Here is a 27,186-nt window from a genome sequence, read left to right on the forward strand (position 1 = left end):
TGGGGGCTGTGGGGGCCTGCAGATGAAAGGAAACGATCAACAGGACACCAAGGCTTTGCCCAGAGCTCTGGGAGGGGAGCAGGGTCTAGTGGTTACAGGAGTCACAGCCAGTCTCTTATACACATCACATCCCAAACTCCTCCCCAGCCACCTGTCCCACCACCCAATGTCCCATCTCCAGGCATTGCCTGGGGCTTCAGAGGAACAAGATTTAAGCTCCCCCTCAAAAAATAAAAAACAATCCAAGCACTTGCCAAATACATGGGGCAGCAGGGTGGAAATCCCTTCCTGGCCCCTGCTGATGGCCCGCTGAACCCTGAAGCATGAGTGTTGAGAATGTGGACATTCACTGGAAATGAGCCCTAGGGCTGCTAAGTTTTGCCCCAATCCTCCCAAGCAACCCTGTCCGACAATTGCACACAGACACTTGTCCAGCCCGCCCTGAAAATGAACAAAATCATTCCCCCCCCCCCAACAACTCCAACGGGGAGGCTGCTGCAGAACGTCCCCCCTCATCTGGTTAGAAACCCCCTGCTAATTTCCAGCAATCCTGTGTGCATGGCCAGGTAGGTGGCTGGGCAAGGAGGGGTGGGCGACCGAACCGTGAAGCAGCCAGGGAAGGAATCGAAGTAAGAAAGAAGCTGTCTGGGAAAACCCACCTGGCTGTGAGATCTCAGCCTCTTCTCTCCGCCTCTGTTAGGAAGGCGAGAGGGGGCTGATATCTGCTCTCTGCACTGCTGGGTCCCTGGGACATGGTCTCTGGGGCATGTAGGAGCAGCTGGATCTGGATTTGATGCCTGAATAACATGTGGGCACCCAGGGGAGTGCCAGGGAGAGCCCCCATCTTCCCAGCCACCCCACTCAAACATCCCACACAGATTTCCCCCATCCTCACACACAGCCCCCCCACAAAACACACACAGTCCTCCCCACCACACACTTCTCTCAAGCAGAACCGGGCATGGGGGTGAGGGACCTGGTTTTGGGGGGGGGGGGGGTTGTACTGAGTGGGGCTCAGGATGAGGAGACCCCTCCCAAGCCCATCCAGGGTCCCAGCGGCAAACTCCGCTCAGCTCTGTAATTGGCTCTTCCAGCGGCCCCAAATCATTAATATCCAGAGCAATAAACGTTCAGACATCAAAACAAGCTAGTTCCCCAGGGGATTTGCAGTCTGGTCTCCATGGTTAAGTAAGTGGCTTTAACTCCCATGAAAGATATGGGAGGGAAAAACAACAACTCCCGTTAATGCCAAGAGTTGACACAGCCCAGACAGGGGGAGTGAGGGCTAGGGATCAGAGGGCTGAACTGGGAACCAGGACTCCTGGGTTCTTTTTCCAGCTCTCAGAGGGCAGTGGGGTCCCCAGAAGGGACCGGCAGCTCATCGTGTCTCAACGTCTGTATATCTGAGGCCACTGCCTAGCAACTGAATTAGACCAAAGGTATTACAAACCTCAGTTAGCTAAACTGTTCTGTGCTGCAGGTGGAGATTAGCAGGGACTGCTCTGCACCAGTCCCTAAGTCCCCCGCGATGGCAGGGAAATGATTAAAGCAGATACAGCCAGCTAATCCTAGCAACTGACCCCCACACACAGGCTGCAGAGGAAGGCTGAAAAATCCCAAGCTCACTGCCAGTCTGAGCTGGGGGAAAGTTAGACCCGGAGCATGTGAACAAGACGCAGCCAGCCGAGCTCCTGAGTGTTTGACTCAGTGCCACCTCCGAGCCCTCTCCCACCCCACCCACTGTCCTGTCTCCAGCCGGGGCCGTCCCAGTGCTTCAGACCAAGACAACACCACAAACAACCCCCTCTCCCTAAAACCAGAATGTTGTTGTGGGGGGAGGTGACTCCTTTCCTCACCTTTGCCGGTGACTAGCTGAAACCCTGAAGTTTTTAGGAGCGTCAGACATAAACCACAAGGGCTCTGCAGGTTTAGAACAAGCGGGGGCTCGGACTCCTGGGTTCTATCCCTGGCTGGGGGAAGAGCGTGTGGTCTGTAACACAGGACTATAGTGTTGCCACGAATTTGGTCCCAGTTGCACAGGTATCAGTGTCTTGACACCACCAGGGTTGCTCTTGACAGACAGCAGAGAAAAGGAGAGCAGAGCTTTGCTGTCTGGACCCACGTGTGAGAACACATTGACCCAGGGAACAATCTTGAAATGCGGCTGCTCAAAAAGGACAGAGATGCCGGTTCAGCCTCCTCGCCCGCACTCTCGGTTTGCTCTGCTACCCTCTGTGCAAAAACACACACTCTGCCTCCAGCAAGGCACCTTTCTGGAACGTGCTGTACCCAGTGGTTATTTGCACTGTGTGTGTAACACCAGCTCAGGTTTTCCCAGTTACTGTGAACTTACAGGCAAGCTCACCGCCTGACTCCTGCTAACTTTGCTTTCCTACAGCAGGGTTTGACCATTACTTTAGTTCAGGCCTCAGGCCTGATACCTTCTGGGCCTCATGTCTCAGGCTCTCACTTTCTACTCCACCTAGGTAAGCCATTCCAGTGCTTCACCACCCTCCTCGTGAAAACTTTTTTCCTAATATCCAACCTAGACCTCCCCCACTGCAACCTGAGACCATTGCTCCTTCTTCTGTCATCTACTACCAATGAGAACAGCCTAGCTCCATCCTCCATGGAACCCCCTTCAGGTAGTTGAAGGCTGCTATCAAATCCCCCCTCACTCTTCTCTTCTGCAGACTATGACAAAGATCAAAGAATTAGTCTGGTGTATGAGGAGAATGACACGGTGTCCTCCACTGCAACCTGAGACCACAGCTCCTTTTTCTGCCACAACTGAGAACAGCCTAGCTCCATCCTCTCCCTTCTGGTAGTTGAAGGCCGCTATGAAATCCCCCCTCACTCTTCTCTTCTGCAGACTAAACAAGCCTAATTCCCTCAGTCTCTCATCATAAGTCCTGTGCTCCAGGCCCCTCATCATTTTCGTTGCCCTCCGCTGGACTGTCTCCAATTTGTCCACATACTTCCTGCAGTGGGGGGCCCAAAACTGGACACAATACTCCAAAAGTGGCCTTACCACCGAAGATATAAAAGACTTATAGAATCTGAGATGGTGAGGGTTTGAAGGGACCTCAGGAGTCATCTAGTCCAACACCCTGCTCAAAGCAGGACCAACCCCAACTAAATCATCCCAGCCCGGGCTTTGTCTAGCCAGGCCTTAAAAACCTCTAAGGATGGAGATTCCACCGCCTCCTTAGGTAACCCATTCCAGTGCTTCACCATCCTCCTAGGGAAAAAGTTTTTTCTAATATCCAACCTAGACCTCTCCCACTGCAACTTGAGACCATTGCTCCTAGTTCTGTCATCTACCACCACCGAGAACAGCCTAGCTCCATCCTCCCTGGAACCCCCCCCTTCAGGTAGTTGAGGCTATCAAATCCCCCACACTCTTCTCTCCTGCAGACTAATGGGATGGGCATTGGGATATGAGACCTTCCCCTTCCAGGGGTTGTTGGCTCCAGTCCTGCTGGGGGAACACACACAGCATATTGCATGGCCTATAAGGGTCACCTGCTGTATAAAACATGGCTCTTTGATGAGACAACCAAGGTGATGATAGAATCAGGTCAAGCCCTGCTGTAAGAAAGCAAAGTAAGCAGGAGTCAGGTGGTGAGCCTGCCTGTAAGTTCACAGGAACTGGGAAAACCTGAGCTGGCATTACACACACAGTGCGAAGAACCAGCATGTTCCAGAAAGGTGCCAGAACATCCCAATACCCCAAAGATAATGAGGGCTCACTGACCCCTCAGAGTGACAATATGATGGATAGAGATGTTTTGGCTGAACCATCTGGTACAAGATAAAAAGTGGCATCTTACTACTTCAGAGAGTGGCAACTACACGTCAGATGGGTGATACACAACGTGTTTGTGCTAGTGTATGAAAGGGGGTCTCAAAGGGAGTGTCTTTGTCTGGCTGAGTGAGGAACAGAAAGTCCCGCCGTTTACTGAGCCAGCACCATTGTCAGAGTCACACATGTATTAAGTGTGCTTGTAGCATGGATAATACGCTTTTTACCATGCTCGTTTGACAATAAACCTGGCCCGGCGTCTTCGTTGCTAAAAGGGATCTGTGGACTTATTAGATAATCCAATTGTGGTTTGATGGCTCGGTTTTGTGCGCAGAACGGGTACAGCATAAACACTGGGAGAACACACACAGCCAACATCTGACAACACGAGAGATGTGGTGGAATCTCCATCCGTACAGGTTGTTTGTACTAGATACCTCCTGAGATCCCTTCCAACCCTAATAGTCTATGATTCTGATTCTGTGATCCCCTGAAGGGCCTGTCCCTGCTGTTGTAGACCGGGGCCAGAGCAGAACCCCCTATAGCTCCCCCAATAGTGTCCTCCTCAGACCCTCCTTCATCTCCTTGTTCATAAGTTGTAGATCAGTGGGTTGAGCAGTGGTGTCCCCACTACATAGAAGAGACTCACCATCTTCCCGCTGCTCCCTGGTACTGTCAAGAACTTGGGTTCATTTCCCTCATGCTCAAGGGGCTTCTTCTAACTTTGGGCAAGTCAATTAATCCCTTTTTTCCTCAGATCCCCTTCTGCAGAAGAGGGATAATGGCACTTTCCTATCACACACAGGTGAGGCACTCTGATACTCTGTTATGGATACCTTATAAGTATCTAAAATGGAAAGACTGAAAAGCGTGGCCAACAGTTCTATCTCATGGAGACGGTAATCTGGTTCTTTCATGTTTTTCTTCTCCTGAAAAGTAAAGTAAATATCATTTGAGATCTTTCTAAATACATTTTTATTTCAGGACTAGACAATCAAAGACAACGTTAGTTGAACCTATAAATATATAAATATAAATGGATCTATCTGTTAAAACAAACAAACAATCAAACCCCCCTAATTGTCGGTAAAAGTAAAGACTGAATTTTATTAAAACATACTGCTGACTTGTCCTATGGGAAATACAAATAAGCCGTATATTTGTATAAAACAGAAAAGGAGAAGCCGTAAAATATTAGAATATCCAATTAATTTAGAGGAACATTCTATAATAAAATCTTCATACCAGTTAGGAATTATTTATGTTACATAATTTTTTCAACATTTTTCTCCTTAGGAGAAGATTATGATCTTTGTGATTTTTTCTCCAGAGTTTGAAATCATTCATAGGATTTTTTTTTACCAGAAATTCTCAAGGTCATATCCTCATCTGATGTAAAATATTTACAGAACACACTGAATAGCATCAGTGGGGAATCTCAGCCATTGACTCCAGTGGAGTCGTGCAGATTTACAGCTGGGGATTTGGTCTACTGGCTGCAATGCAACAACTGTACATTGATTTAGAGGTTTTTAAGCTGTGACTTGACAAAGCCCTGACTGGGATGACTTAGCTGGGGTTGTTCCTGCTTTGAGCAGGGGGTTGGACTAGATGACCTCCTGAGGTCCCTTCCAACCCTCATCTTCTATGATTCTATGACTCTATACTTTACACCGGCTAAGAATATAACCCATCTAGTCTAATGGAGCTATGCTGATTTACAGACTTCAAAGGGGATTACGGCCCATGGTCTGTAACTTATTTACGGACGCAATGTTTCATGAGTGTGCAGGATGTGACCTGTTCTGATGGAATACACAGTTCACATGGCGTATGCATCCCCTCTCTGATAAGTTGAGGTCTGGTTTCTTATTGAAATGATCCCTCAAAAATAAATTATGTCTTTAGTTTCCTCCCTGAGAACAGGATTCTGCTCATCAGTCTCTTGATGGCTTTTTCATCTCAGCATTTCTCAGTGTGTAGATCATTGAGTTCAGCATAGGGGTGATTACTGTGTAAATGACGGACACCACCTTGTCCAGGGCAAACTTCTTGAAGGGTTGAGCATAGATGAAGATGCTGTATATGAATATTAAACACACTACGGTGATCTGAGTCCCACAGGTGGACAGAGACTTGCGCTTCCTGTCCGTGACGTGTCCTGATCTTGACTAAGATGACAGCGTAGGAGATCAGCAGAACGATGAATATGACTACAAGGTGCACTCCACCATTGAAGACCATCTGCAGCTTGACCAAGTGGGTGTCAGTGCAGGCCAGTTTGATGATCTGTGCGACATCACAGTAGAAATTCTCCAGGATGTTCGGCCCACAGTATGGTAAATGGAGGAGCAGTCCAATCTGAACAGCAGAGTGAGCCAATCCACCCAGCCATGCCAGTGCCACTATCCCCAAGCACACATCTTGGTTCATGATAATCAAGTATCTCAGTGGTTTATAGATGGCCACGTACCGATCAACCACCATCCCCACAAGGAAAAATACCATCGTGCCCCCGATGCAGTGAAAAGAGAACATCTGGAGATGGCTTTGCGTTGGGAGAGGAAACCCCAAAGCAATGTAGGATGGATGAGTTGCTGACATCTAGGAAAGCCAGACTGGCCGGCAGGAAGTACATGGGGGTGTGGAGCCAATGGTCTGCGATCACCGTGATGATGATGGTGAAATTTACCAAACAGGTGGCCACGTATACTATGAAGAAGACCACACCACTCTCATTATATGAAAATAGCCCAGTTTGTACAAATTTCAAATGATACACAGAATGTTATCTTTCAACAGGGGCTACATTTCTAGCCAACATGGTGCTTTCTAGCTGGAGTGCTTATTTTTGCTTATTTTTGTTCAGTTTTAGTTAAGGTTGTCTGAGATTTCAGAATTTGGGTTTGTCCTAGAAAAAACACCTAAAAGCAAACCACTTCCCAAGCAAATAATCCCCAAAAAATAAAAATAAAAATATCAGATGAGTTTGCAAAACAAAAAGTATAAAAAAGTGAATTGGAAAGTGTCCAGGAAAAAGCCAACATTTGGGAGTGAATTATTCGGTCAATAATTCTCTTCTTTCTGACATTTCAAAACATCAGTACATGTGGCATTTTTCACATGCTGAAAATCAGATTAAATTGAAAGAACAGAAAAAGTCCTATGTCTGTCGCTAATTGTTCTGAGGAGGGGTGTGTGTGTGTGTGATTGTTATGAGCAGAGGTGTGTGTGTGTGTGCATTAAAAAGCCTAGACAAGAAACAGGGAGAGACCAAGAGCAGAAGAAAGAAAACAAAGCAGCGGTCTGTAAGCAAGATGTGACCATGGGTGAAGCCAGCAGAGAGGTTCTGGGCTCACGATTCTGAATGATGCAAGCTTGGGTCTGTAAACGAAGAACACTCCCTTTTGACTTTGGTTCCTCCTGTGTTCAGAGAAGCAGGAATTTGTACATTCCTTGCAAATAAATAAGATTGCATCCAAGAAAGCACCAGACGTTATCGTCATTTTCTGCTCCCAGTTGGAGCAAGGTAAAAGGTCCCGGACTCAGAGTAGCCACTTGGGTCAAAAAGGGGAACATATCCAAAATCAAGTTATTGAGATCAACACAGGGATAAATAGTTGTAATCTAATGGCCTGTGACATACAGGAGGTCAGACTCTGTGACCGGTTGATCCCTTTTACCCTTAAAGTTTATGAATCTATGACTCTATTTAGCTGCTCTACAATATGTTGGCCTCTGGTTCTAACAGAATTGAATACATTGATTCCCTCCTCAGCAACAAAAAAAATACGCAAATCAAAGAACAAACTCTGCAAACTGTCTGAAAAAAATGACTTATGTCTCCTCAAACCCTGGCTCGACTTACTCCAAATTTGGGTCACTGACCCTACTCTGCATCATACCAAAGCACACCAAATGTCAAAGGAATCTAACTGAGTATGGCAATGTTAGGGAATGTTGAAAGGTCAGCTTTTAAACAGAAGTCAGGACACAGCAGTCACTATAGTGGTGCTGCTAGGCCAGAATAATATTCATCAGTTTATTTCTCAACTAGGTGCACACTGCTCAGATTTCTATCTATGAGCCATGACCCTGGAATTTTCTAGGAGGATACAATAGGATTGTGCTGTTAAGCAATGTGAAGCTCAGCTACAGGAATAAATATAATACTAGGAATACCAGCACAAATATTCAGCTCCTGTAAACTGGCATAGCTCCATAGCACTAGGGCAATTGACACCAGCTGAATAACTCGCCTAAATGTCTTTAATGGAGCTATGGCTGATTTACATCAACTGGGGATCTGCCTTTCATATTTCTTCAAGGTCTCTGATGTACCCACAACCAGTGGGAATGAAATATTTTAAAAATGCCATACAGCTTTCCATCTCCAGCTGAATGAGTCAAATTTTAGTGTGGTCTAAAGAAGAAAAAATATATCAAGTGCAATTATTGAGAAAGAAAGAAAGAAAGAAAGAAAGAAAGACCATTCATCCCAATAGAAGTTAAAGATCAGATACAGAAAATCTCTGCAACACTGAATTCATCCAAAGTTGTATCCCTAGAGCAGTGTTTCTTAACCTGGGGTTTTAGAGGGGTCGCAAGTGCAGAGCTGGTATTGGGGGTGGCAAGAAAGGCAATTGCCTGGAGCCACAGGGGCGCCATGAAACTAAGTTACATGCCTCAGCCCCGTGGGGCTGGGACTCAGGCTTCAGGGGTACCATAGTTTGGAAAGGTTAAGAACCACTGCCCTAGAGGGAATGAATCAGTCCATAACCATTTAAAGTTTCACCCTTGTATTAAGGCCAAAGAGCTAAGACACGTGCAGACAGAGTAGGAACTTTTCTCTCATCTTTGGTTCAACTTCACGGGAAAAGAATATGAATTTGAAATTGTGACAGGCCAGACCATCAAAGGGAGTAAATTGGCCATAGCCCAATTGCAACCAAAGGCCGGGTCATCAGTTGGCAGAAACAGCTACTCTGCAATCAACGGCACTGCACTAATTCACATTCGCTCGGGACATGATGCTTCATTTTTAGTGTTTGCCTCTGGGTACCTGTTAGTGACAAACTTCAAGCTGCAAGAACAGTCTGAGCTGTGGTTCCTCTGGTGCCTGCATCCCAGGAGCTGCTGATGCAAGGCAGGAATCAAAAAACCCCAGAGCTAATGAAGGAACCGGCTATTCCAGGCCAGCTGAGCTTCTGCTGCCACTAGGCTGTGAGCTGTTGTAGGTCATGTGCCTGTGCTATAAATAAATATTTGATTTGGCAAATACCTTGAGTTAGTCTTTGGGCCTCAGCCCTGCCTTGCTTTTAACCAAGGCTCCTTCCACGGATGATGCCATCCCGTGAGATCCAGGGCTGGCCGTTGTTTCCCCTCTGTGGGGTGAGGGTCAGCTAGGGTAGGGTGAAAGGGTTGTTTGTTCATACGAGAGATGATTGCTGAGATCTAAGACCTGAAGAGCAGATTCATCTATTTATCCCCGGAGCAGGGACATCGGGGTTGTGGACAGGTCTGAAGCCTGAACAAGCTCTAGAGCCATTTAGTCCATCAGGTCTCAGCCAAGGATCCTCAAGGAGGAAGCAGCGAGTGCCCATCTGGGGAGAGGATCCCCGTCTGCTGGGAAGGGCAGAGAGACCCAGCAACTCAGGAAATTCAGTGACAGGGCATGAAGACAGCTGCTGGATAATGCAGTGATGGGTACATGAGAGAGAGACATGTGCATGGAAATATAGAGATAAACAGTGGCCAATGATTTCTAGCACCGGAGGACGAAAGGCATTGCAAGCCGGGAAAGATTTATCCAAAGACCGACACAGTAAGTTTGCTGTTTCAACTACAATGGTTAGAATGTTAATGTACAGGTCTAATGTAAGAACACAAATCTGAGCAGCAATTTGAACTCTTTAAGACTTTGGCTATCAGTTCAATCCAAGCAGTAGAGCCAATCAGATGTTTTTTTAGAAGAAAATTTTTTCTTTTTATAAAGTCCCACAGATTCTGGGGTTTTGGCAACAGAGAACCAAACATTTTCTGCTGAAAATTGAAAGATTCCAACTAAAATTCCCCTCCCACCTGAAAAAAAAAATTCTGTTTTTTGCTAGAGAGACGACACTTTCCATGAAAATGTGTTTAACTGAAAACACAGTTCTTTTAATCTTTTAAGCAGAACTTTTTATGACCAGCCCTATTTGGAAATTAATCTCAGCCAAGGGGGGTAATGCTAATATGGTCCAAGTACACCATAATTTCAAAACACTGTCATTTTATTACAGGCATATTTATTTCTGTTTCAAAGACATATTTCCGCAGGATGGCAGAACTGAGTGGACAGCAGAGCTGATCACCCGTGGAAAATGGGTTGTACCTTGCAGACATACTAGCACCTTGAAATTCAGAGTCAGAGTTGAATCTAGCCATCACAGCCTATCTATGTTGATTCTGCTCAAGGACATTAAGGGCACATCTACCCTGCAGCTGGGACCATGCTTCTCAACTCAGGTAGGGGGACGCCACTACTTGGGGGTAGCACAATACAAACCCACCAGATCCCCGTGGGTACATAATCAGATGTTCATGCTATCTCTGGCCACAGTGTAGGTGGACCCACACTAGGTCAATGGGACTAGAATCCACATCTCCTGGGCTCTCTCACCACGTCCAGCATGCAACACTGCTGCCAGTCAAGCACTGATGCTGTACGTGGGTGCACGGAGCTGAGGTGTGATAAGTCATAACCCCCCTCCCAGAGCTCATAATCAAGCGGACAAGGCAGAGAAAGAAACAGAATGATTGGCCCACAGTCACACGGCAGAACCGAGAACAGAACCCAGGTCTCCTGCCTTCCATTGACCGCACGGCACAGACATAAAGTCACAGAGGGAGACGGCACATCCCAGCGGTAACTGAAGGATGCGGGTCGCTCATCATCACTCAGAGATGGGAGCATGGCTGGGATTGGTGCCATCTATCAACTTGTAACCAGGTGGGAGGTCATCTATACACTGAGCTTGGGAGGAATCGTTACAGACAAGCTGGCACTTAGGATGCTCAGGGATCTGTTGTATTTCTCTAGAAAGTGGGAATCTGGCTCTATTGATGATTTAGTATTTTAATTTCATGCCCAATGTTATTGCTCCGTTGTTCGGCAGAGCTGAGGGACCAACTTTGCTAGATCTCTGGGATTGCACTATAATTTGTCAAAGTCTCTGAAGCATTTTATCAGGTGACATCGTGGGGCAGATCCTGAGAGGGTGTAAACTCATCTCTCTCACCAACAGAGGTGGGTCCAATGACGGATTTTCCCTCACCCACCTTATTTCTCTATTGGTCCGATTGTCAGGAGTGAAGAGAACTCCCCAATCCTAGTCAGTGGAAGTGAGGAGTGATGTGTTCTTTTGACACTCACATCATGAGAAGTTTCAGAGGGGAATCAGGATCACTCCATCTGACACTTTAATCCTGACCTGTTACCCTCTCTTTCGCTCCACAGCCATCAGACAATGTGCTGAGGAATAAAATGTCTAACCAAACCACAGTGACCGAGTTCCTTCTCCTGAGAGTCTCTGATGTTCGAGAGCTGCAGATTCTCCACTTTGTGGTGTTTCTAGTGATTTACCTGGCAGCCCTGGTGGGGAACCTTCTCATCATCACAGCTGTAACCCTCGACCGCCACCTTCACACCCCCCTGTACTTCTTCCTGATGAACCTGTCCATCCTAGACCTCGGCTTCATCTCTGTCACCATCCCCAAATCCATGCTCAACTCCCTCATGAACACCAGATCAATATCTTATTCTGGATGCGTCGCCCAAGTCTTTCTCTTTACGTTCCTCGGATCAGCTGATCTCGCCATACTGACCGTCATGGCGTACGACCGATACGTCGCCATCTGCCAACCACTGCACTATGAGAGGGTGATGAACAGGGGAGCTTGTGTCCAAATGGCAGCAGGTGCCCAGATCAGCAGTGTGCTCTACTCTGCCCTGCACACCAGGAGCACATTTGCAATATCTTTCTGTGGAGGCAACATGGTGGATCAGTTCTTCTGTGACATTCCCCAGCTCCTCAAGCTCGCCTGCTCCAACTCGTACCTCACTGAAACCAGGGTTATTCTCTTTAGTGTGGTCTTATTTTTAAGCTGGTTTGTTTTGATAATTGTGTCGTATGTTCTGATATTCAGAGCAGTGCTGAGAATCCCCTCAAAGCAGGGTCGACATAAAGCCTTCTCCACCTGCCTCCCTCACCTCACTGTGGTCTCCTTGTTCATTTTCACTGCCTTCTTTGCCTACCTGAAACCCACCTCCAACTCCACATCAGGGCTGGATCTCGTGCTGGATGTTTTCTATTCCATGGTGCCTCCAGTGATGAATCCCGTCATCTACAGCATGCGGAACAAGGAGATCAAAGCTGCCCTGAGGAAATTGATTGTGTGGAGGTTATTCACCAAGAATGAAAGGTCCATCTTTCTCTGACAACCATGGTTTTATTCTGCATTTATTTACTTGATATACTTGATATACTTGAATGATGACATTTTTGTCTCCATGAGAACATGCTGTGCATTTTTAGTGGAAAATGCTGTATTTACCGTCATAAATTCAGACACTTTCCACTGACTTTATTGGAGTTGCTCTAGATATACACAGATGTAAATACGATGAAAATCTATCTATCTATCTATCTATCTATCTATCTATCAAAGGTTTGTATACTGCCAACCAGCACCATTCTCTCTGAACACCTACTATGTAAAATCAATAGCCATATCAAAGTCCTTAGTAGACATCATAGACTCTCTGGCTCTTCTTATTTTTTGGGGTAAAAATACCCAGGGGATTGCAATACCAGAGCAGTAGTTTTTTGGTTTTCTTTCTTTCTCTGTTTTTTAGTTTATTTTTTAACTAATTGGCTGGTGGGTTGATTTGTTCCTTTGTTCCAGGTGTTTTTAAGGTGTGAGTGCATGGGGAGATGGTGAGTGTTCAGTTAGACAGCATTGTCAATATTTTGTCATATTTTGGGAGGTCTAGGTTGGAAATTAGGAAAAACTTTTTCACTAGAAGGATGGTGAAGCACTGGAATGGGTTACGTGGGGAGGTGGTGGAATCTCCATCCTCTGAGGTTTTCAAGGTGCTGCTTGACAAAGCCTTGGCTGAGATGGTTCAGTTGGGCTTGGTCCTGCTTTGAGCAGGGGGTTGGACTGGATGATCTCATGAGGTCCCTTCCAACCCTAATCTTCTGTGATTCTATCATTCTATGATCTATTGGGGGGTCATCCCATGTGTCATCTCTCTGAGGGGTTTTCTGAGCGAGCTGAAGGTTTTATTTCCACAGTGATAAAGGGGTACCGAAGAGGCTGCATGGCTGAATTCCTATTAAAATAATTTTTAATAGTGCTGGGATGCTATTATGTTATTAATGATGTGATATAGAATCAATAGCCTTATAGACACATTTTTTATTATTTTAACCTAACTAAATAAATCAATACTATATCATTGATGCTGTTGTGGAGAATATTTGTTTGTTTGTTGATTTTTTAAGAGGAAGATGTGCAGTATTTCTTAAAGACAATCATATTGGATAAAGAGTTCAAATTTGTATTCCTTTCAAGTCACCAGGATTTAGCCCTTCTTTGGCCAATACACACAAAGATCCAAGGGTGGCTAATGGCAGGTTAGAGAAAGCGAGTGCTACTGAGATGAACAGGTAAGATCCCCATCTCAGCTAAATCTCTGCTAATACAAAGTAGCTCCATCAACATTGCTGGTATGATACTGACCAGTTCTGGACCAAAGACACTAGGCTAAATTCAATAGTGACATAAACACTGATGTTTGCAGTGTTGTTGCAACCATGTTGATCTCAGTATATTAGAGAGACAAATTGGATGAGGTGTTATCTTTTACTGGAACACTTTGGAGTTGCACTGTATGTAAGAGAGCACAATGATTGCTCTCCACTATGAAACTGGAGATAAGCCAGTTGAGAGTCTCTGGGTTAAACTTAGAAGCAAGAACAATAAGGGTGATGTTGTGGTGGGTGTCTGTTATAGATCACCAGAACAGGAGGATGAGGTAGATGAGGCTTTCTTCAGGCAAGTAGGGAAAGTTTCCGGTTTACAGGAACTGGTTCACATGGGGGACTTCAATCACCCTGATATCTGGTGGAAGAGCAATACAGCAGAGCACAAACAATCCAGGAAGTTTTTGAAGAGTGTTGCGAACAACTTCCTGGTGCAAGCTCTGGAGCAACCAACTAGGGGCCATGCTTCTCTTGACCTGCTGCTCACAAACAGGGAATATTTGGTAGGGGAAGTAGAAGTGGGTGGCAACCTAGGCAGCAGTGACCATGAGATGGTTGAGTTCAGAATCCCGACAAAAGGAAGAAAGGAGAACAGCAGGATATGGACCATGGACTTCAGAAAAGCAGACTTTGATTTCCTCAGGGAGCTGATGGGCAGGATCCCCTGGGAGGCTAATATGAGGGGGAAAGGAATCCAAGAGAACTGGCTGTAGTTTAAAGAAATCTCATTGAGGGCACAGGAACAAACCATCCCAATGGGCGTAAAGAATAGCAAATATGGTAGGCGCTCAGCTTTGCTTAACAAAGAAATATTTGGTGAGCTTAAATACAAAAAAGAAGTTTACAAGAAGTGGAATCTTGGTCTGATGACTAGGGAGGATTATAAAAATACTGGTCGAACATGCAGGAATGAAATCAGGAAGGTCAAAGCGCAATTGGAGTTGCAGCTAGCAAGGGACGTGAAGGGGAACAAGAAGGATTTCTACAGGTATGTTACCAACAAGAGGAAGATTAGGGAAAGTGTGGGCCCCTTACAGAATGGGGGAGGCAACCTAGTGACGGAGGATGTGGAGAAAGCTCTCCTCAATGCCTTTTTTCCCCTCTGTCTTCATAGACAAGGTCAGCTCCCAGACTACTGCACTGGGTAGCACAGAATGGGAAGGAGGTGAACATCCCGCAGTGCTGAAGGAACAGTTCAGGATGATTTAGAAAGATTGGAAATACACAAGTCCATATGGCCAGATGCAATGCACCCAAGGGTGCTGAGGGAATTGGCTGATGTGATTTCAGTGCATTGGCTATTATCTTTGAAAATATGTGGCAATGGGAGAGATCCCTGATGATTGGAAAAAGGCAAATATAGTGCCCATCTTCAAGAAAGGGAAAAAAGAGGTTCCAGGGAACTACTGACTGGTCAGCCTCACCTCAATCCCTGAAAAATCATGGAGCAGGTCCTCAAGGAATCTATTTAAAGGCACTTGGAAGAGAGGAAGGTGATGAGGATCAGTCAGCATGGATTCACCAAGGGCAATTCATGTCTGACCAACCTGATTGCCTTCTATGAAGAGGTGACTGGCTCTGTGGATGTGGGGAAACCTTGTCTTTAGCAAGACTTTACTGTCTCCCACAGTATTCTTATCAGCAAATTAAAAAAGTATGGATTGGATGAATGGACTCTAAAATGGATAGAAAGCTGGCTAGATCATTGGGCTCAACGGGTAGTGATCAATGGCTCGATATCTAGCTGGCAGTCGATAACAAGCGGAGCGCCCCAGGTGTCATTCCTGGGGCCAGTTTCATTCAACATCTTCATTCATGATCTGGAGGATGGGGTAGATTGCACCCTCAGCAAGTTTGCAGATGACACTAAGCTAAGGAGAGTGGTAGATACCCAGAAGGTAGGGATAGGATACAGAGTGACCTAGACAAATTGGAGGATTGGGCCAAACAAATCTGATGAGTTTCAACAAGGACAAGTGCAAAGTCCTGCACTTAGGACGGAAGAATCCCATGCACAGCTACAGACTGGGGACCGAGGGGCTAGGCAGCAGTTCTGCAGAAAAGAACCTGAGGGTTACAGTGAACAAGAAGCTTGTTATGATTCAAGAGTGTGCCCTTACTGCCAAGAAGGCTAAAAGTGCATTGGGCTACATAAGTAGGAGCATTGCCAGCAAATTGAAGGAAGTGATTATTCCCCTCTATTCAGCAATGGTGAGGCGCATTTGGAGTATTGTGTCCATATTTGGGCCCCCCATTACAAAAAGGATTTGGACAAATTGGAGAAAATCCAGTGGAGGGCAACAAAAATGATTAGGGGGTTGGAGCACAAGTCTTATGAGGAGAGGCTGAGGGAACTAAGCTTGTTTAGTCTGCAGAAGAGATGAGTGAGGGGGGATTTGATAGCAGCCTTTAACTACCTGAAAGAGGGTTCCAGGGAGGATGGAGCTAGACTGTTCTCAATGTTAGTAGATTATAGAACAAGGAGCAATGGTCTCAAGTTACAGTGGGGGAGGTCTAGGTTTGATATTAAGAAAAAAAAATTCACTACGAGGGGGTAAAGTGCTGGAATGGGACCTCAGGAGGTCATGCTAGTATAACCCCTTGCTCAAAGCAGGACCAACACTAACTAAATCCCCTGAGCCAGGGCTTTAACAAGCCGCACCTTAAAAACCTCTAAGGATGGAGATTCTCCATCTCCCTAGTTAACCCATTCCAGTGCTTCACCACCCTTTCAGGTAGTTAAAGGCTGCTATCAAATTATCCCTCATTCTTCTCTTTTGCAGACTAAACAAGCCTAGTTCCCTCAGCCTCTCCTTATAAGTCCTGTGCTCCAGCCCCCTAAAATGTTTTGTTGCCCTCCACTGGACTCTCTCCAATTTGTCCACATTCTTCCTGTAGTGGGGGGCCCAAAACTGGACACAATACTCCAAATGCAGCCTCACGAATGTCGAACAGAGGGGAATAATCACTTTCCTCGATCTGCTGGCAATGCTCCTAGTAATGCAGCCCAATATGCCTTTAGCCTTCTTGGCAATAAGGGCACACTCTTGACTCATATCCAGCTTCTTGTCCACTGGAGCCCCCAAGTTCTTTTCTGCAGAACTGCTGCCTAGCCCCTCGGTCCCCAGCCTGTAGCAGTGCATGGGATTTTTCCATTCTAAGGGCAGGACTCTATTTGTCCTTGTTGAAACTCATCAGATTTCTTTTGGCCCAATCCCCCAATTTGTTTAGGTTACTCGGTATCCTATTCCTACCCACCAGCGTATCTAACACTCCCCCCAGCTTAATTTCATCTGCCAACTTGCTGAGGGTGCAGTCCAGCCTGCTGATCCATAGCCACGCCACTGACAAGACACCTGCAGTACCTCGGACTAATGCCAATTGGTAATTGGCTCATCGTACACACAGGCTAATTTTTCAAGGAATCTTAGAGCAGCCTGGGCCTCCAGAGGTGCAATGACCAGGATCAGCAGCCTGGGGCATATGCCCTTAGAGTCACTAACCCATGTTGCCATCTACGGGGCTGGTAGCCAAGCCATCACCACTGAAGGCAACTCGCACGAGTGCTCTGATGACAGAAGAGAGCCTTACAGTGATGGGCGAGTGGGGAAATACAGGCTGGGTGACACTGGTGTTCATAGTCACAGATGTTCATAGTCACAGGTCTGCAGGTAGGCCTCCCATGCTGTATCTGGACGTTGTAGCACCACTCCACAACAACTTGGGCATCGGAGAGGCTCTATTGAGGATTACACTGCTCATCCCATATGGGGAAGGGGCTGGGAAGGGTGCCCTCAAAACTGTCCGCTTCCATAGAACCTGACCAGACCACTGCATTTGCAAGGTCACACACCTAAGCAGTCAGAAAATGAGCCAAATTGCCATTACAATGGCTTTGTGGTATGTGAGAGCTCTGTGTCACAGTCTTACCAGCAGCTGACCTGAGAGAGGCACCGCAATTAGGGTGATAGGTAATGGAGGCCAAGGAGGGGGAGAGAGACAGCTCAGATGAGGAGATGAGAGAGGGGAAACTGGTACTGGCTGGGCATGGAGACTGGTCCAGAAGCCAGGGCTAAGACTCCCAAGCCTTTCCAGCCATTTTACACATTCTCCTAGAGTCCCCCTTCGGATGTGATCCCCGATTTAGCCTCAGGGGACCATGTGACAGTTGAATCAAGGAACCACAGGCTTTTCATATGAACTTCTCAACACACACACTTTACTCATAGGCTATGTCAACGCTAGAAATGTGGCATTGAGATACCTACTTAAATCAACCAAAGTTTCTAACGTAGCCCAGGCCTTAGACAGCCCTGGTGAGTCACAGAGCTCTGTGAAACAATTCAGTGGCAAAATAAATAAATAAATAAATAAGCACAGTCCATCAAAGCAGAGTGAATGCTCCTTGGTGGATTGTGCCGGTGAATTCAAGCTGTGAGGTTCAGGGTTGTTGGGGCACACTGCCAGTGCAGGGGAGCTTCAGAGCCCTGGCAGAGCTGGGAGTGAGGTGGGGAAGGGGTGCCATTGAAGAGCGAGAGGGGCACCTAGATGCTTTTTGGAAAATGACTTGGGGGGGGGGGGTTATATCTCCAGAATCCCTCTCTCAAATGTCTCCAAATTGGGTCACTAACAACTCTAGCTCTGCACAGCCCCCACCCTTAAAACAAACAAACAAAATAAACTCTGCAAACTGTCTGAAAAAAATGACTTGTGTCTCCTCAAACCCTGGCTCGACTTACTCCAAATTTGGGTCACTGACCCTACTCTGCATCATACCAAAGCACACCAAATTTCAAAGGAATCTAACTGAGTATGGCAATGTTAGGGAATGTTGAAAGGTCAGCTTTTAAACAAAAGTCAGGACACAGCAGTCACTATAGTGGTGCTGCTAGGCCAGAATAATATTCATCAGTTTATTTCTCAACTAGGTGCACACTGCTCAGATTTCTATCTATGAGCCATGACCCTGGAATTTTCTAGGAGCAACACAGTAGGATTGTGCTGTTAAGCAATGTGAAGCTCAGCTACAGGAATAAATATAATGCTGGGAATACCAGCACAAATATTCAGCTCCTGTAAACTGGCATAGCTCCATAGCACTAGGGCAATTGACACCAGCTGAATAACTTGCCTAATTGTCTTTAATGGAGCTATGGCTGATTTACATCAATTGGGGATCTTGCCTTTCATATTTGTTCAATGACTGATGTACTCACAACCAGTGGGAATGAAATATTTTTAAAATACCATACAGCTTTGATTCTCCAACCAAATGAGCCAATTTTTAATGTTGTCTGAAGAAGAAGAAAAAATATGAAGTGCAATTATTGAGAAAGAAAGAAAGAAAGAAAGAAAGAAAGAAAGAAAGAAAGAAGTCGGGCCATTCATCCCAATAGAAGTTAAAGATCAGATACAGAAAATCTCTGCAACACTGAATTCATCCAAAGTTGTATCCCTAGAGGGAATGAATCAGTCCATAACTATTCAAAGTTTCACCCTTGTATTAAGGCCAAAGAGCTAAGACACATGCAGACAGAGTAGGAACTTTTCTTTCATCTTCGGTTCAAGTTCACAGGAAAAGAATATGAATTTGAAATTGTGACAGGCCAGACCATCAAAGGGAGTAAATTGGCCATAGCCCAATTGCAATCAAAGTGCTGGTTCATCAGTTGTCAGAAACAGCTACTCTGAAATCAACGGCACTGCACTAATTCACATTCGCTCGGGACATGATGCTTCGTTTTTAGTGTTTGCCTCTGGGTACCTGTTAGTGACAAACTTCAAGCTGCAAGAACAGTCTGAGCTGTGGTTCCTCTGGTGCCTGCATCCCAGGAGCTGCTGATGCAAGGCAGGAATCAAAAAACCCCGGAGCTAATGAAGGAACCGGCTATTCCAGGCCAGCTGAGCTTCTGGTGACACTAGGCTCTGAGCTATTGTAGGTGACGTGTCTGTGCTATAAATAGATATTTGATGTGGCAAATACCTTTAAATAGTCTTTGGGCCTCAGCCCTGCCTTGTTTTTAACCAAGGCTAATTCACGGATTCTGCTATCCTGTGAGATCCAGGGCTGGCCACTGTTTCCCCTCTCTGGGGTGAGGTCAGCTCAGGTAGGGTGGAAGGGTTGTTTGTTCATAGCTGAGATCTCGGACCTGGAGAGCAGTTTTAGCTATTTAGCCCCGGAGCAGGGACTTCCAGGGTTGCGGCCAGGTCTGAAGCCTGAACAAGCTCTAGAGCCATTTAGTCCATCAGTTCTCAGCCAAGGATCTTCAAGGAGGAAGCAGCGAGTGCCCATCTGGGGAGAGGATCCCCGTCTGCTGGGAAGGGCAGAGAGACCCAGCAACTCAGGAAATTCAGTGTCAGGGCATGGAGACAGCTGATGGATAATGCAGTGATGGGTGCATGAGAGAGAGACACGTGCATGGAAATATAGAGATAAACAGTGGCCAATGATTTCTAGCACCGGAGGACGAAAGACATTGGAAGCCGGGAAAGATTTATCCAAAGACCGACACAGAAAGTTTGCTATTTCAGCTAAATCCGTTAGAATGTTAATGTACAGGACTAAGGTAAGAACACAAATCTGAGTGGCAATTTGAACTCTTTAAGACTTTGGCTATCAGTTCAATCCAAGCAGTAGAGCCAATCAGATGTTTTTTTAGAAGAAAATGTTGTCTTTTTATAAAGTCCCACAGATTCTGGGGTTTTGGCAACAGAGAACCAAACATTTTCTGCTGAAAACTGAAAGATTCCAACTAAAATTCCCCTCCCACCTGAAAAAAAAAATTCTGTTTTTTGCTAGAGAGACGACACTTTCCATGAAAATGTGTTTAACTGAAAACACAGTTCTTTTAATCTTTTAAGCAGAACTTTTTATGACCAGCCCTATTTGGAAATTAATCTCAGCCAAGGTGGGTAATGCTAATATGGTCCAAGTACACCGTAATTTCAAAACACTGTCATTTTATTACAGGCATTTTTATCTCTGTTTCAAAGACATATTTCCGCATGATGGCAGAACTGAGTGGACAGCAGAGCTGATCACCCGTGGAAAATGGGTTGTACCTTGCAGACATACTAGCACCTTGAAATTCAGAGTCAGAGTTGAATCTAGCCATCACAGCCTATCTATGTTGACTCTGCTCAAGGACATTAAGGGCACATCTACCCTGCAGCTGGGACCGTGCTTCTCAACTCAGGTAGGGGGACGCCACTACTTGGGGGTAGCACAATACAAACCCACCAGATCCCCGTGGGTACATAATCAGATGTTCATGCTATCTCTGGCCACAGTGTAGGTGGACCCACACTAGGTCAATGGGACTAGAATCCACATCTCCTGGGCTCTCTCACCACGTCCAGCATGCAACACTGCTGCCAGTCAAGCACTGATGCTGTACATGGGTGCCCAGAGCTGAGGTGTGATAAGTCATATCCCCCCTCCCAGAGCTCATAATCAAGCGGACAAGGCAGAGAAAGAAACAGAATGATTGGCCCACAGTCACATGGCAGAACCGAGAACAGAACCCAGGTCTCCTGCCTGCCATTGACTGCACGGCACAGACATAAAGTCACAGAGGGAGACGGCACATCCCAGCGGTAACTGAAGGATGTGGGTCGCTCATCATCACTCAGAGATGGGAGCATGGCTGGGATTGGTGCCATCTATCAACTTGTAACCAGGTGGGAGGTCATCTATACACTGAGCTTGGGAGGAATCGTTACAGACAAGCTGGCACTTAGGACGCTCAGGGAGTCTGTTGTATTTCTCTGGAAAGTGGGAATCAGGCTCCATTGATGATTTTAATTTTGTGCCCCATGTTATTGCTCCATTGTTCGGCGGAGCTGAGGGACCAACTTTACTAGATCTGTGGGTTTGAGCTGTAATTTGTCCCAGTCTCTGAAGCATTTCATCAAGTGATATGATGCGCCGGATCCTGAGAGGGTATAAACTTATCTCTCTTCCCAACAGAGGTGGGTCCAATGACAGATTTTCCTTCACCCACCTTATCTCTCTATTGGTCCGATTGCCAGCAGTGAAGAGAACTCCCCAATCCTAGTCAGTGGAAGTGAGTAGTGCTGTGTTCTTTTGACACTCACATCATGAAAAGTTTCAGAGGGGAATTGGGATCACTCCCTCTGGCACACTAATCCTGTCCCATGACCCTGTCCTTCCCTCCACAGCTATCACACAACGTGCTGAGGAAGAAAATGTCCAACCGAACCACCATGACTGAGTTCCTTCTCCTGAGAGTCTCTGACGTTTGAGAGCTTCAGATTTTGCACTTTGTGGTGTTTCTACTGATTTACCTGGCAGCCCTGGTGGGGAACCTTCTCATCATCACAGCTGTAACCCTCGACCACCACCTTCACACACCCCTGTACTTCTTCCTGATGAACCTGTCCATCCTAGACCTCGGCTTCATCTCTGTCACCATCCCAAAATCCATGCTCAACTCCCTCATGAACACCAGATCAATATCTTATTCTGGATGTGTCACCCAACTCTTTCTCTTCATATTCCTCAGATCAGCTGATCTTGCCATACTGACTGTCATGGCGTACGACCGATACATCGCCTTTTGCCAACCAGAGAGGGTGATGAACAGGGAAGCTTGTGTCCAAATGGCGGCTGGTGCATGTATCAGTAGTATACTCTACTCTGCCCTGCACACCAGGAGCACATTTGCAATATCTTTCTGTGGAGGCAACAAGGTGGATCAGTTCTTCTGTGATATTCCCCAGCTCCTCAAGCTCGCCTGCTCCGACTTGTACCTCAGTGAAACCAGGGTTATTTTCTTTACTGCGGTCTTATTGTTAAGCTGTTTTGTTTTGTTTTGATAATTGTGTCGTACGTTCAGATATTCCCTACAAAGCCTTCTCCACCTGCCTCCCTCACCTCACTGTGGTCTCCTTGTTCATTATCACTGGTGGCTTTGCCTACCTGAAACCCACCTCCAGCTCCACATCAGGGCTGGATCTCGTGCTAGATGTTTTCTATTTGCTGGTCCCTCCAGTGCTGAATCCCGTCATCTACAGCATGCGGAACAAGGAGATCAAAGCTGCCCTGAGGAAACTGATTGTGTGGAAGTTATTCACCAAGAACAAAACATCCACCTTTCTCTGACAACCATGGTTTCATTCTGCATTTATTTACAGATAGAATCAACTGATGACATTTTTGTCTCCATGAGAATATGCTGTGCAATTTTTAAGTGAAATATGCTGTATTTACAGTAGTAAATTCAGACACTCTCCACTGACTTTATTGGAGTTGCTCTTGTTTACACAGATGTAAATATGAAGAAAATCTCTCTCTCTCTCTCTTTTTCTACCTACCTACCTATCATTTTTACACTGCCAGTCATCAACATCTGAGGACATTCCACATAAAATCAGTAGCTATAACAAAGGGTTCACTGGTCTTCATAGACTCTTTAGCTTTTCTCCTTATGGCATCAAAACTCTGCTTGGGGTATGATAGTCTTTTTGTTGGATTTTGTGACAGAGGGGGGTATGACTGTATCAAATGATTATCTCTCTGTTGTACTATGTGTGGAAATACTGTCATGGTGATTACATAAATCTGGACTTCCTCAATGGTAACCCTTCACTCTTTATTCATGGCAGCTCCCCTACCTGAGAAAAGTGTTTGTTACCTCATTGAAAGAACATCATTAGGAATAATCAAGACTCCAGTCTGGGGCCATCCATTTTGGTTACCTTTCAACTACTGGCCCTTTTTCAGGAACAGTATTTTTTCTGTATAGGAAGGCAACTTGAGGAGCAAGGTAAGGAGGAGCATGACCGGTGGGTCTGGAAGTCTTAATTTTAGCACATGACACAGAGATCGGGACCCCATTTAATATCCGAGTCCTGCTCTGTGTGGCGGCCAATTGTCATCATACATAAGGACTTGCAGGAGATACTGCTGGAGAGATTGATGAAACACAGACAAGATCTATTTCTCAAGCCCCCTATCTCTCTCTCTCTCTCTCTCCCCCCCCCCACCTATTATGGCAAACAGCCAGCTTCTCCCTAGTGGGTCTCATGCTTCAACCCCTTGTAGTGGGCCAGGGAGTCCCCAGTAACCCTGACTCCCCTTGCAGGTACCTTGCTCCAGCTTCCTTCTGTTGGCTAGGGCCAGGGGTTTTCTCCTTCTGTAGCTGCAGAGAAGCACTGTCTCCTGGCCGGGGTGGGGGGGTTTCTCCTCCAGCTGCTACCAGCCTTCTGGCAGCTTCCTCCTCCTGGGCTTCTCCCCCCCCTTTAGGAAAGGCAGGGTTTAAGTACACCTGGACTAGCCCTTCATTGGATCCAGGTGTCTCTAATTGCCCTGCAATCATCTCTCCCCTGCTTGCAGGAACCAGGGCTATAGACATTCTTGGGCTCACACTCTGGCCCTGGTATGCCTTTTTGAGGGGGGAGCCCCTGCTGCTCCTTTATGGTGCAGGTAGTCCAGCGTGGAGCCATTTGGTTCACACCTTCCTCTGCCGCCTCCGAGGGCTCCGATACGACCAGCAGCTCTTTTTTCTCCACCCAAGGGGTCTTCCGCGAGACCTCTCCAAGCTGCCGGTCTTCTACCAGGACCTCCTCCGGACCTGGAGGCTGGTCTCTGCCTCCAGGCCCCCTTTTGTCCCCGAGGGGCAGGATCTCCTCGCGGAGCCCCTGCTACACAATCCACAACTCGGTGTGCAGGTGGCGGAGACCCTCTCGGTGCGACGGAGGCTGGTCCTGGTGGGAGTCACCAAGATCGGAGACCTCCTGGACTACGACCGGGGGGACTGGGTGGACCCCCATGCGCTGACTCGGCGCATTGGGCTCTCCACCCTTCGGACCCCCCGGCGCGTACTCCAGGAGGTGAGGGCAGCCTTGCCCCCTGCTGCTCACGCCTACCTCGAGCGGGTCCTGGGAGAGGGTGCTCCCCGCCCGCCCCTCAGCCCCGGCCCTCCGGCACTCTCCATCGGGCCCCGGAACTGCGAGCCCGCTCGGCCCCTCCCTCCCTACGCCCCGAGCCGGCTGCACGATTTGCAGCCGGTCCCTTTCCGAACCACGCCGAGAAACTACCTTTACACGCTCGTGCTCCACACCCTTCACTTCCCCGCCCTCGCGTCCCACCCCGACAACAAATGGCGGGACCTACTGCCACCTCTGGAGGGCGGGGACCCCCGGTGGGCCAGCCTGTATTCCACCTTGACCCCACGGCCCACCCATCAGTTGGCAGCTCCTTCACGGAGCCGTGGGCACGGGCGTGTTCTTGGCACGGTTCACCCTCCGCCCCGACACCTGCCCCTTCTGCGGCACGAGGGAGACCCTGGCGCACGCATACCTGGAGTGCGCCAGGTTGCAGCCCCTCTTCCGGCTCCTCCAGAACCTCCTGCTGAGGTTCTGGCTGCACTTTTCCCCACACTTGTTCATTTATGCACACCCCGTCCGTGGCCCCACAAAGTCGCGGGACCTCCTCATCAACCTCCTCCTAGCCTGCCCACCTTCCTAGCCTACAAATAGGTATGCCTTTTTGAGGCCCTCTGGCCTGACTTTATCACACTATCTAAGGATTGTTTACTGCTAACTATCACCATTATCTCTGTGTACCTTCTACATAAAATCAGTAGCCATATTACAGTCCTTAATATACATCATGGACTCTCTGGCTCTTCTTATTTTTCAGGGTAAAAATACCCAGGGGATTGCAATATCAGTGCAGTAGCTTTTTGGTTTTATTTCTGTCTCTGTTTTTTAGTTTATTTTTTAACTTGTTTGCTGGTGGGTTGATTTGTTCCTTTATTCCAGGTGTTTTTAAGGTGGGAATGCATGGGGGGATGGTGAGTGTTTTGTTAGACATCATTGTCAATAGTTTGTCATATTTTGGGAGGTCTATGTTGGACATTAGGGAAAAAAAATCACTAGAAGGTATTGAAGTACTGGAATGGGTTACCTAGGGTGGTAGTGGAATCTCCATCTTCAGAGGTTTTTGAGGTGCAGTTTGACAATCATAGAATCATAGAATATTAGAGTTGGAAGGGACCTCAGGAGGCCATCTAGTCCAACCCCCTGCTCAAAGCAGGACTAACCTCAGCTATAACATCCCAGCCAGGGCTTTGTCAAGCCGCAGCTTAAAAACCTCTAAGGATGGAGATTCCACCACCTCCCTAGGTAACCCATTCCACTGCTTCACCACCCTCCTAGTGAAAAACTTTTTCCTAATGTCCAACCTAGACCTCGCGCCCTGCAACTTGAGACCATTGCTCCTTGTTCTGTCATCTGCCATCACCGAGAACAGCCTAGCCCCATCCTCCCTTGAACCTCCTTTCAGGTAGTTAAAGGCCGCTATCAAATCCCCCCTCACTCTTCTCTTTTGCAGACTAAACAAGCCCAGTTCCCTTAGCCTGTCCTCATAAGTCCTGTGCTCCAGCCCCCTAATCATTTTTGTTGCCATCCACTGGACTCTCTCTAACTTGTCCACATCCTTTTTGTAGTGGGGGGCCCAAAACTGGACACAATATTCTAAATGCGGCCTCACCAGTGCCGAATAGAGGGGAATAATCACTTCCCGCATCCTGCTGGCAATGCCCCTCCTAATGCAGCCCAATATGCTATTAGCTTTCTTGACAACCAGGGCACACTGCTGACTCATATCCAGCTTTTTATCCACGGTTACCCCCAGGTCCTTTTCTGCAGAACTGCTGCCTAGCTCATCGGTCCCCAGTCTATAGCTGTGCATGGGATTCTTCCTTCCTAAGTGGAGGACTCTGCACTTATCTTTGTTGAACCTCATTAGATTTCTTTTGGCCCAATCCTCCAGTTTGTTTAGGTCCTTCTGTATCCTATCCCTACCTTGCAGGGTGTCTACCACTCCCCCCAGCTTAGTGTCATCCGCAAACTTGCTGAGGGTGCAATCTACCCCATCCTCCAGATCATTAATGAAGATGTTGAACAAAACCGGCCTCAGGACCGACAATGCCGTGACTGGGATGGTTTAGTTGGGCACAGGGTTGGACTAGATGATCTCCTGAAGTCCCTTCCAACCCTATTCTTCTGTGATTCTATGATTCTATGATCTGTTGGGTCGTCCCAGGTGTCATCTCTTTGATGGGGTTTTCTGAGCGAGCTGAATGTTTTATTTTCACAGTGATAAAGGGGTACAGAAAAGGTGTCTGCATGGCTGAATTCCTGTTAAAATAGTTTTTGAATAGTTCTTGGGTGCAATTTTATTAATGATGTGTTATGGAATCAAGTGCCTTATAGACACGTTTTTATTATTTTAACCTAAAAAAATAAATCAATGCTATGTCATTCGTGCTATTGTTGAAAAGTGTTGTTTGTTTGTTGGTCTTTTAAGAGGAAGTTGTGCAGCGTTTCTTAAAGACAATCAGACTAGATTATGAGGCCAAATTTGTATGCCATTGAAGTCACTGGGATTTAGCTGATGTATTCAAAGGGATCAGGATTTGGCCCATGCACTCAAAGATCCAAGGGTGGCTGATGGCAAGTTAGAGAAAGCGAGTGCAACTGAGATGAGCAGGTAAGATCCCCATCTCAGCTAAACCTTTGCTAATACAAAGTAGCTCCATCAAC

General features: G+C 46.8%; 2 protein-coding genes and 1 pseudogene across 2 annotated transcripts; 2 read left to right on the forward strand and 1 right to left on the reverse strand.

Annotated features, from left to right (window-relative positions):
- Positions 1 to 5,742: 5,742 nt before the first annotated feature.
- On the reverse strand, positions 5,743 to 10,231 carry LOC137161213 (olfactory receptor 4D1-like; annotated as a pseudogene).
- Positions 10,232 to 11,330: 1,099 nt separating this feature from the next.
- LOC137161202 (olfactory receptor 14A16-like) lies at positions 11,331 to 12,284 on the forward strand. Its single transcript, XM_067560313.1, has one exon. It carries the CDS (start codon positions 11,331 to 11,333, stop codon positions 12,282 to 12,284), a length of 954 nt encoding a protein of 317 aa, XP_067416414.1.
- Positions 12,285 to 21,536: 9,252 nt separating this feature from the next.
- Positions 21,537 to 22,738, forward strand: LOC137161214 (olfactory receptor 14A16-like). The gene is made up of 3 exons (XM_067560319.1): positions 21,537 to 21,585; positions 21,929 to 22,390; positions 22,473 to 22,738. The coding sequence occupies exons 1-3, from the start codon at positions 21,537 to 21,539 to the stop codon at positions 22,736 to 22,738; spliced, it is 777 nt and encodes a 258-aa protein (XP_067416420.1).
- Positions 22,739 to 27,186: the final 4,448 nt, after the last annotated feature.

Source organism: Emydura macquarii, unplaced genomic scaffold (genome assembly GCF_026122565.2).
Source record: "Emydura macquarii macquarii isolate MOO-44397 ecotype Brisbane River unplaced genomic scaffold, CSIRO-AGI_Emac_v2 contig_2287, whole genome shotgun sequence".
Taxonomy (NCBI): domain Eukaryota; kingdom Metazoa; phylum Chordata; order Testudines; family Chelidae; genus Emydura; species Emydura macquarii.

What these genes read in the sequence shown, in the direction of transcription:
- LOC137161214 (XM_067560319.1), top strand. Translation starts at nt 21,537, where the DNA reads ATGCGCCGGATCCTGAGAGGGTATAAACTTATCTCTCTTCCCAACAGA. An exon ending in TATCTCTCTTCCCAACAGAG is followed by an intron (nt 21,586 to 21,928) that starts GTGGGTCCAATG and finishes TTTACCTGGCAG; the next exon opens with CCCTGGTGGGGAACCTTCTC. An exon ending in CTGCTCCGACTTGTACCTCA is followed by an intron (nt 22,391 to 22,472) that starts GTGAAACCAGGG and finishes TCGTACGTTCAG; the next exon opens with ATATTCCCTACAAAGCCTTC.
- LOC137161202 (XM_067560313.1), top strand. Translation starts at nt 11,331, where the DNA reads ATGTCTAACCAAACCACAGTGACCGAGTTCCTTCTCCTGAGAGTCTCT.